The sequence below is a fragment of the Adiantum capillus-veneris genome, chromosome 11 (genome assembly GCF_014529385.1).
Source record: "Adiantum capillus-veneris isolate H3 chromosome 11, ASM1452938v2, whole genome shotgun sequence".
In the NCBI taxonomy this organism is placed as follows: Eukaryota; Viridiplantae; Streptophyta; class Polypodiopsida; order Polypodiales; family Pteridaceae; genus Adiantum; species Adiantum capillus-veneris.
Window position 1 is genome coordinate 142,973,288 of NC_140941.1, and position 10,827 is coordinate 142,984,114.

The 10,827-nt window shown below is 43.2% G+C and overlaps 1 protein-coding gene across 1 annotated transcript; it reads left to right on the plus strand.

The window, feature by feature from the left end:
* Positions 1 to 8,241: 8,241 nt before the first annotated feature.
* On the plus strand, positions 8,242 to 8,856 carry LOC147448143 (small ribosomal subunit protein eS4-like). Its single transcript, XM_086524501.1, has 2 exons — positions 8,242 to 8,447; positions 8,580 to 8,856. The coding sequence occupies exons 1-2, from the start codon at positions 8,242 to 8,244 to the stop codon at positions 8,854 to 8,856; spliced, it is 483 nt and encodes a 160-aa protein (XP_086380627.1).
* The last annotated feature ends 1,971 nt before the right edge of the window (positions 8,857 to 10,827 follow it).

Genomic DNA, 10,827 nt, shown 5'->3' on the forward strand with positions numbered 1-10,827 from the left:
CAATTTTGCTAATTTCCATACACTCGCTCTTTAGCGTCAGCTTGTAGGTGGAGTGCGGTTGCGTGTGCACTCTTCCCTTGGGCAGAGAGGGCTGTTTTCTTTTGCTGCAGTACATGCAGCATCAGTTCAAAAAATTGCAGGTTTGGCCGTCGGTACAAAATACGGTATAAGCGTTGGTATAAGCTTCGGTAGCTGCATTGGAATGTGCTATAGTATTATCGGCGGTTATTTCAATGCATATTTCAACGCCCATTTCAGGGTTTATTCCGACGCTTAATATACCGGTGCTTTTACCGACGTTACAATACTAACGTCTCTTTTGAGGCTTATTTCATCGCTTTTTAGTTTTAAAACTTACTTTTTTTCATCGATATTTGCACCGATTTTTGCGCATCGTGTTGTAGGGATTGAAGATTTAAGAATCTCTTGAGTTGTCTCGAGTCTACAAGGCTCAAGCTCCCCCGCCCCCCTCCCTCCCTCTTATAATCCATGGCCTTTACTACTTGTATTCAAACACATAGAGCTAAATATTTCATTCTTTGGATGTTTCTTATGCCTCTCGTTCCGCACCGTTCACATTCGGGTTCCCTCGGACATTCCCCTATTCCATGGGGATCCCTCAGTGTTCCCGTTCCTTGTTCCGGGTAGCTCTGGGTGAGGTGACCCACCTATATAGGTCCTAAATATTGGGTCAAGCAACCTCATGGCTAGTGGACATCCCATGATTTCATAAATAATGCCAATATATATGTCCTAAATAATGAGTTGATCAGCCTCATGGCTGGTGGAAATCCCATTATTTCATAAATAATGCCACATGTCAATTATTAGTAAGTTAACAACTACTAATAAGAGGTGCTTTATATGTAGAGGCCTACATGGGGCCCATTGCGTAGACATTAGTGGTGCTCATGTGTGTTATCAGAGGGTATGCAACCACACTAAAGTGCTTGGACATGCAGGTCTTGCATACAGGCTCACAAGGGTGCTAGAACACTTCCTCTGTTGTCCTAAACCCTAGAAAAAGCTGAGTCACAGCTCGTCCACATGCATTTAGGGTTAGATGTGCACGTGACATGTGTACAATGGTTTGAGGTGAATGGTTGTTAGTGAGGAATGGATGAAGTTTAAGGCTGCTAAAACTGATGAAGGAAGGCATATTCCAACCATGATTTTTGTAACCGACTTTTTGGAGAAATGCAAGGTAAATTGTGGGCCTTCGTACTCTAATCTTGAATATTTTGCATTTGGCTGATAGAGGAAGAGACACCATGGAGATGATTTATGAACTTACAAATAGAAGGGTGGAGAAGCTGGAAACATTGGAAGATGTTGATAGAATCTACCGGCTTAATGAAGCGAGGTCACTTTCCTTCGGTTGTTGGAAAATGTATACTCTCCCTTCCATGCAAGAGGTTTTATCTTGCATCCCTTATAGAGAGGGAAGGGTGAGTTGATACCATGTTAGAATAGCACATGGCAGAAGCGCATAAGCGACACATGGTAGCAGGCAGATGTGTGTGTGTGTGTGTGTGTGTGTGTGTGTGTGTGTGTGAGAGAGAGAGAGAGAGAGAGAGAGAGAGAGAGGGAGAGAGAGAGAGAGAGAGAGAGAGAGAGAGAGAGAGAGAGAGAGAGAGAGAGAGAGAGAGTGTGTGTGTGTGTGTGTGTGTGTGTGTGTGTGTGTGTGTGAGAGAGAGAGAGAGAGAGAGAGAGAGAGAGAGAGAGAGAGAGAGAGAGAAAATATAAGCTTGAGTCCAATTAACTCTTAGTTAGACTAGTAAAAAAAAGGTGGCGGCAAGGCTCCTCTAACCCTCAAACCCCTTATTCTTGACAAATTTCATAAAAGCAGATCAAGAAAAGTGAAGCTCTCCTCTCAAGGGATCTATTTCTCTCTCTCTCTCTCTCTCTCTCTCTCTCTCTCTCTCTCTCTCTCTCTCTCTCTCTCTCTCTCTCTCTCTCTCTCGTGCACACACACACACACACGTATGCATACTGTATTCCTCATGGGCGCAATGTACGCTTAGAGAATGCAAGGACATGCATAAGTAGGACCACAACAGCGTCACATAGAGAACATCTGCAGACACACATCCACCTTTAATTTGTGCTACCAGGAGCACCTACAGCTCTCCCTTAGCCATGGTGGTGAGAACCTTAGCCTCGTCAGGTTCTGCACTATCCGTCATCCATGCAGGAGGGCTTCCGAGAGAGAGAGAGAGAGAGAGAGAGAGAGAGAGAGAGAGAGAGAGAGAGAGAGAGAGAGAGAAAGAGAGAGAAAGATAAGTTCACTTCCAGGGGTGCAAGGGTCTCGAGGCAAGGTGCAAATAAGAAAGGCATGAGGTCTAATTGCCTTCATAAGAGGCTGGGTCCAGCCTCATAGAATACACACATTCACACACATACACAGGTGCAGGCAGCATGGAGCGACAGCATGATAATGTCCCGGGAGGTGACGGCGTGGGTAACATACAAGCTCTCTCTCTCTCTCTCTCTCTCTCTCTCTCTCTCTCTCTCTCTCTCTCTCTCTCTCTCTCTCTCTCTCTCTCTCTCTCGCTGTGGAGTCATCCATGAGCGCCAAGAGCACCTACATCTCTCTCTCAGCCATGGTGGTGAGAACCTTAGCCTCTTCCGGTTTTGCATTGCTCATCATCCATGCAATAGGGCCCCATAATAGAGAAAAATAGTGTAAAAACCTTAAGAAAGTGAACTAGTTTTCTAAAATTTCCTCTTAGCAAATTCAAGGAAAGGAATTTTGTATGTTTGGAAAAATAATATTTCCCAAACACTTCGTATGGTTGTGAAAGTGAGTGGGAAATCGAGGTGCCCTCGCTCATGTCCTCTTCGTGAAGGTTGAAGCAAGAAAGAGAAATGGAGCAAGCCCATATTGAGTTGGAGACAACGATTGCCAAGCTATAGCCAAGAGTGCCATCAGGACTTGGAGAGTTGGGGACGGTTCATCGAGATCCACCCGCGCCATTGCATTATTACTCCCTCTGCTCCATATAGTTAGCACCCAACCTACCTCACATGCATAGAGCCTAACAACATCCTCCATTGCTCGCCCTTGAAACCCCTCCCAAGCGAGCTCGATCCAAGCAAGAGCTTCCACCGATCAAGCATGACATTGAACTTGTTGTTGTTGTCGCCATTGCTTTCATGGAGTGCTGGAGTGATAGAGGATAAGGTAGGCACATGCTGACCCCCCTAGAACACACCAAGGTGGACATTGCCAGTTGTAGCTTGCAGCTATGTAAAAGGCGCTAGGGGAGCTCATGTAGATAAGAGAGATGGGGCGCTACTCTTTAATGAGGTCACTATATAGGCACCGCATGTCGGAGGTGGCATCTACCCTCTCTCTCTCTCTTCAATTTGGAATGCCCCAGTTCATTGCATTTGAAGACCTAGTAGAGCCCCTTCGAGGGTAGATAATTGTAGGTTTGTAGCAACGGCTTTGAGAAAATGAGTGAGAGAGAGAGCTCATGCCATCTTCGACGGCTATGATGTGCTAGTCCACATGCACACGGGCGCGCGCACACACACACACACACACACACACACACACACACACACACACACACACACACACACACACACACACACACACACACACACACACACACACACACACACACAAAGCTCATGCCATCTTCGGCGCTGCAAGCTTTGATGTGCTAGAGAGAGAGAGAGAGAGAGAGAGAGAGAGAGAGAGAGAGAGAGAGAGAGAGAGAGAGAGAGAGAGGCCCTGTGAGGGACTTGATCAATTTGTTGGAGAATTAAACTTTATTGATTCTATATTGAGGTTACATGATTGATGGCATCTAATTGGTACATAATTGATGCACAAACAAAACTAAACAATATTATGCTGCTATTTTGTTCTCAAACTTGATTTGTTGTAATAACTCATTTCTGTCCAAAATTTTGCATAAACCCTATCTTTGCAACATTACATGGGCTAAAGCTGACCTCTCTCTCTCTCTCTCTCTCTCTCTCTCTCTCTCTCTCTCTCTACATATGTGCAATAGTACCAAAATGCTCATTGCAAATGGTGTATCTTTATGGCAAGGCACCAATGACTTTACATGTAGAAACCACAATGATGATACTATGATCGACTATGTGTTGTTTTTGGAATCCACTCTAGAATGCATACAAAGCTTTACACTTGGTGAATGGAATCTGGAATCGGATCATAGGATGCTATTTATTGACCTCAAGTGTGGTAAAATACCCGAGCATCCAGCCTCCAATCATGATGTGAATCATTTGTACCTATGTCTAGACTTCAAACGAGCACTTATATATGTTGATATGGTGAAACAAATATTAAGCATGACAGAGCATCAAGAGAGCCCAACATTAGAATGCAAGTGGAAAGTTTTCAAAGAAGTAATCTGCTCTTGTGCGAGGGAATGGTTTTCGGTGAAACACGTGTCTTGCAAAAGATCTAAGAAGGGTAGCACCAAGAAGAAATGGTTCGACATGGAATGTGGTCAAGCCCGAAAACACTCGCTAAGTTTGGATGCAAGCAAAGACAAGGAAATTTACTTGGAACATTCACACACATACAAAGCACTTGTTCAAAAAAAGAGGAGAAGGTGGGAAGCCAAAAATCAACTTCTTTTAGCGTAAGAGAAAGCACATGCATGTGGCAAGTTTTGGCAAAATCTAAAAGGCAAGCGTGCTAAGAACTTTGGTGACTTGACTCTTGAGGATATGTATATGCATTGCAAGAACCTCTATGAGCAACCCAATGTTGATAAGATGGAGTGTTGTAGCTCCCTTTCGTTTATGCCTCCCTTCTTTACCATTGAAGATGTATGTTTCGCGCTTGAAAAACTTGCTACCCGCAAGGCAGGGGACCTTCAAGGTGTCAAGGCTGAAATGATTAAATGGAAAAGCAAGAAAACACGATATTGTATATGCGATATGTTTAACCTTGCACTTCAGCATGGCATGCCTCATGATTGGAGTGAAAATTGGATCACAAAGGAGGAGATGTAAACAATGTGAACAACTATCACACTCTAATGGTTGGTTCTTTGATGGCAAAGTTATTTGGATGTATCATGGAGATGAAGATAAGTGAATGGGATGAAAAGAATGGCAAACGTGCGCTAGGCCAAGCAGGTTTTTGAAAGCATCATAACACTATTGATCACCTTGTCACTCTTTGAGTTCTTATGGAAGCGTCTCCATTGAAAGGAAAAAAAATTGTATTATTGCTTTGTGGATTTCAAGAAAGCTTTTGACATGGTACCGCAATGAAATCTTTGGAGACGTATGCAAAGCCTTCAAGTGCGGAGAGAATTTATGGATGCAGTCTTTCGCATTTACCAAAAGTGATATGTCGATTACGTATTGGAGATGGAATTTCAGAATTTTTTGCAAGCACCATTGGTGTTAAACAAGGATGCCCACTTTTCCCAACCCTCTTTGGGCTACTCATTGATGAATTGGAATGCATGGTTCTTGATTTTATGCAAGAAGAAGGCATAGAAGAGGTTAAGATTGGAAATGCGGTGATCATGCTTTTGCTTTATGCCGATGATGTAGTGCTCTTGGCACATACCTTAGAAGATGCACAAAAGCTTATGAGTGTCTTGGAACGCTTGAGGAATTCCAAATTGCGAGCGAGATTTAAACCGAGCAGGAAAAAACAAGGTACTTCATCAAACAAGGCAAACCCATCAAGGTTTACCTATTGCTTTGAAACACCACCACAAGTGTAAAAGAAGAATTTTTCTCATGTCTCTTTGATTATGGCCTTGAGGGAACATCCCCCGTGGGTGTAATAGTTGGAACCATTTATGGGCATGTCACACAGATAATGGTACAACAAATGAAAGATATTGTATTTTTATTGACCTTGGCTATTGCTATTGCATGCTATGGACCTCGATTATTGCGACATCAACATTAACAATTTTTGGACATAGTGGCCCCATGATTTAATGGATACCATTCTTCAATTACTACCTTCGTTCGTTGTGACCAAATGAGGGTGGTTATTTCAAGTGAAAAATAGGGTACTCAAAGGAATGTTATGAACACGACTACAAATTCTCCATCTGCATTTAAAGAGCATAACCCATGGGGGGGTGAACTGGTATTTTTGTATTGAAAAGTTAAGGTCTCTACCACTAAGATAGATCTCATGACGTGAAATTAGGTTTTACTGAAATATGTTTTCAAGAGCATTTTTATAGTTTTTTTCATCAAGCTTATAAAAGAAATGTTTTATTTTGATTTGGTTTTATAAAATTGTGGTCCACATAAATACATTATCATGCCAATTTCATTATGCATTGTTATCAAAGACAAGTAGTGACATTGCCAACATTTAAGTGTTCAAAATTTAAACGTATAAGAATAAAAGGTTGCAACATCTAGAATTTGAACTTGGTCATCATTGTTTCAATATGCATCCAAGCTAGTGCAAATTAGAGAGAGAGAGAGAGAGAGAGAGAGAGAGATGCAAATTGGCTAGAGAGTGATAGAGAGAGAGAGAATGCCATTTCTCACATATCCTCGTTTACTGCAATGTCGAGTTTCTTTGATGAATCTAAAAACTTTCAAATTGTAATCTCAGGCTAGGTTTATACGAGCTGACGATAGAGAGAGGCACAAGTGTGTGCATCTTGCATGGCATGCACGGATTGATCAAAAGAATCACAGGTTTTCTCTAGACCCGTCGTTGCTTGGCCAACCCCCTCCCTCCCTCCTTGTAAAAACTTGCTTACAAGGCACTTTTCAGTGCAAAACGCGGGAGGCACAAGTCGAACCATGATCTGTGCGTGCTCAACATGTTGCCACTCAAGTGTGGCTGCTGGGTGAGTATCATTCTCACAATTACATTGTTGTTTTGTGCTTCTGGCTTGTGTGAACAGACAGCCAGTAGAGGTAGTCAAGAACCATTGAGCTTTGCCGGCGGGTTCATTTGAACCGAGCCTCATTGGAAGGTGAAAATACTTTAGATTTTTACGTAAGTCTAGATTGTTTGACAAGTTTGTTATAAAAAAACATGCCACGAGCCTCATTGGAAGGTGAAAATACTTTAGATTTTTACGTAAGTCTAGATTGTTTGACAAGTTTGTTATAAAAAAACATGCCAATTAAAATGGTCTCTTGGAAAGGGCGGGATCCCAAACCAAGGTAGCGTCAATCTCTTTCTATCTGCACAAACATGCATGGCTAAAGAGAGGAAGAATCTCGAGAAAGTTTGAAACACTTAGAGCCGAGTCGCGCCTGGGAGGAGTGGAGACACTGGGGTTGGCATATTTCTACTAATACTCGGTCGCACTCCATCTCCAAGGCAAGTGCCAGGATTTTCCTATTCCCACTGTAGTGTATTGAAAAGGTAGGGGTTAAGCAAATTTTGTGTGGATTTAACCTACACAACCAGTAGATCTGTTGTGTTCGCCTTCAATTGCACGTACATCTCCACTTGCCACCTCCTCATCCCGGACTATCTGCGCTCAAACCCAGCCAACCAATAGATCTTTAATATCTTCAAGCACTTGGAGTTGGGTGCAACCAGGGGGTTAGTGGGAATAGAGTTAATACTCCACTATTTATTTGGGAACCCAGTACACCTCAGTGCGACCTAGCTCTTAAAAGACATGAGTGAAAAAAAAAAATTGTCTGTAGCTGTCCGCGCTGGCGTGGATGGCTAGAGACATATTTTTTTTCTCAACCGAATCTGTCTCTAGCCATCCACGCCGGCGCAGATAGCTACAGATAGTGTTCAAAATCCCTTGGCTTCTTTGCTTCTCTCTAGCCATCAGCGCCTAGAGAGAGAGAGAGAGAGAGAGAGAGAGAGAGAGAGAGAGAGAGAGAGAGTTTTTCAATTGGCGAGAGAGTTAGCAATAGCCTTTTCTCTGAGCTTCCAAAACATCTTGCAGACGCGCTACTCTGCTCCTCCTCCCTCCTTCATAGAGCTCTTCCTGTTTGCTATGTCCTTTCGGAGTCGGACAACCGTCCTTGCCAGCCTTGCCTTTCGAACAATCGTCCTTCCAGCCTAGTCCTTGTCTTCTTTCTTCAGAACCTTGGGAAGGCGCAAGCCTTGCCATTCTCCTGAGTCCCTCATGATCCTTGCCCCCTTCTAGTCTTCTCCTTGTCCAAGCACAATAGTGTTACTGCATGCACTCCTTGGCCAACTCTACCTCTTGGACATGATGCCAACACTAGCTGAGCTATGGATATGTCGCCTCTCTAGCAATCGTCGGCTCACCACATCCCATGCAGCGAGCACATAAGACCAGGGAATGTTTGCCGATGGTTGTCTTGTTGAGAAATCGGCTGAAGTATGCCTTGACCTATCGTGAAGTGGTTGCCATTGTGATGCAGCGACTCATCTCTGTGGATGGGAAAGTAAGGACGGACAAGTGTTACCCTGTTGGGTTTAGGGATGTTGTGTGCATTGCAAAAACCGGAGGAAACTTCTGGTTGCTTTAGGATAGCAAGGGAAGATTCACTTTGCACTCCATCAGCCTTGAAGAGTCTAAGTACAAGCTATGCAAGGTCTGAGCTGCTTGCTTCGGTGAGAAGGGGATTCCCTACATCACTACATTTTATAGGTGCACCATTGGCTATCTAGATCCCCTTATCAAGGCCAGTGACACCATTAAAATTGAAATTGAGACTCGAAAGGTTGTAGAGTTCATCAAGTTTGACATTGGCAACATTGTTATGGTTGATGTGGTCGCAACAGAGGCAGGATTGGGATTATCAAGCACCGTGAAAAGCATAAGGGAAGTTTTGAAATTTTGCACGTACAAGATGCTGTCAATCAAGAGTTTTCCACCCAGCTTGGCAATATGTTTACTATTGGTAAAGGAAGAAAGCCTTGGGTGACACTACCAAGAGGCAAGGGTATTAAGCTGTCTATTGTTGAAGAAGCCAAGAAGAAAGCAGGAGCTCTAAAGGGAACTGTGGCTCGAGTTTCTTTTTTGAGCAGGCTTCTCTTTTGCAGATTGATGTTCCCTTTTGAGGTATAGTACTAGGGTCTCTTGACACAAAGAATCTTTTGAATCAGGCTTGGCTTATGCTCATGTGAAACTCATTTTTGAGCTCAAGCTAATTTTGAATGCTACGATTTCTTTTACTTTTGGGACATTTTAATATGAGTCTATCCAAGCTTTTTATTAGGATTAAGGTTGTGCTTTTGATATCTCAGATGAGGAATTTTGAAGAGGTGTATCTAAGTTTTATATTGTGTTGTTATGGTGAGCAAGAGTCTTCAGAGCTGCTTTTTACTCCAAAGAGAGAGAGAGAGAGAGAGAGAGAGAGAGAGAGAGAGAGAGAGAGAGAGAGAGAACATATGTGTGGGAAAGCAGTTAGTATCATAGAGAACAAGAAGTTGATTTCAACATGCAGGAATCTAACTACAAATGACCATAAATGAAGAGAAGTGCATGAGGCAGGTCGATGTAGGCGATGGTGACCAGATGCAGCTTTCGTTGTTGCCGAAGATGATGCGGGCGATGTTGATGTTGAGGCCAAGGTAGGTGGTGAGTGATAGGTTGGGCAAGGTAAGCTTCACACATAGAGAGTCAGAGCCTGGAAGGCCGGCACCAGATTCAGTAGGGACGTGTAATGTAGTGCTAGAGGAGCCGGCTACGTTGCGGCACCACTCAGTCTGGCCATCGCCAGCATTAGCACCAAAAACACTACAACCATGCGCTTTCCAGAAGCCATCTCTCTCTCTCTCTCTCTCTCTCTCTCTCTCTCTCTCTCTCTCTCTCTCTCCATCATGCTAGCTCGCTCATGTACTACTTTTTTGGCACATTTGCATTGACGCTTCCTTCTCTTTTTAAGAGAGAGAGAGAGAGAGAGAGAGAGAGAGAGGAGAGTGAGGGTTTATGTGTGTGTTGTTGCAGCCATCTCATCTCGTCGTCACTTTTCTCTCTCGTCGGCAAGCTGTGTAAAGTTGCCTAGCTATCACCTCCACCTCTCTCTTCTCGTCCATCCAGGTGCTTTTCAGTACAGTACGTCCAATGCTCGGCTCTATCATGCAACTTTGTTTCTGTAGTATGAGGCATTGTACGTGCAAGTGCCAGCTTCGATCGCTCAACCCTAGGCAATACCAATCCATCTTCTTTACAAAAACATTTGCTCAAACATATGAAGCCCAAGCGAGAAAAATCCAAGCCAAAGAAGAGTAGAAGTAGAGGCGATTATAGTTAAATAAATAGAGATTGAGCCGAAAGATAATATTTTCAAATATTGTGTTACCTTTTTTAAAAGTAAACTTTGATCTTTTGGAATTTAGGAGGTATTCTATCCATTAAAAACTCTTTTTGTTGTAGTGCATCAATATATAACAAACAATAAATATTTTGTTGATGATAAAATTTACTAATTGCGTACAAACACTTGCTCGGGTTTGTCTTTGCTCGAAAAAACTCGCTCGGTGCATGGTAAGACTCGGAACGCTTTTGCCTACATAGCGGGTTGATCGTGAATGGATCCAAAACCAAGGTTATGCTTGTAAAGACCCTCAATGATGAAAATCCATTCATTGTATGCAACAATGAGCAACTTGAAGTGGACGATAGCTTCAAGTACCTTGGCCTTGAGGTTCCATCCAATCATAGATGGAAGGATTGCGCAATGCGTCGCTTGGAAGCCGGAAAGAGGGCTTATTATGCATTTGAGAATATGTGCAATGCTAGAGAGATCAAGTGTTGGGCTCTCAAAAAGTATCTCTCTGACACGTTGGTGACACCGGTGCTTCTCTATGGAGTGGAGGTGTGGGGTGGTAGCATCGGGAAGTCTACTTGGAAAGAGTTTGAGAATGTCCAAAAGTATTTTCTCACCAACTTT

Bases quoted from the DNA above. Each gene is read 5' to 3' on its own strand.
- LOC147448143 (XM_086524501.1), top strand. From the start codon at position 8,242: ATGCAGCGAGCACATAAGACCAGGGAATGTTTGCCGATGGTTGTCTTG. The intron at 8,448-8,579 runs GTTGCTTTAGGA...TACATTTTATAG, and splicing joins AAAACCGGAGGAAACTTCTG to GTGCACCATTGGCTATCTAG.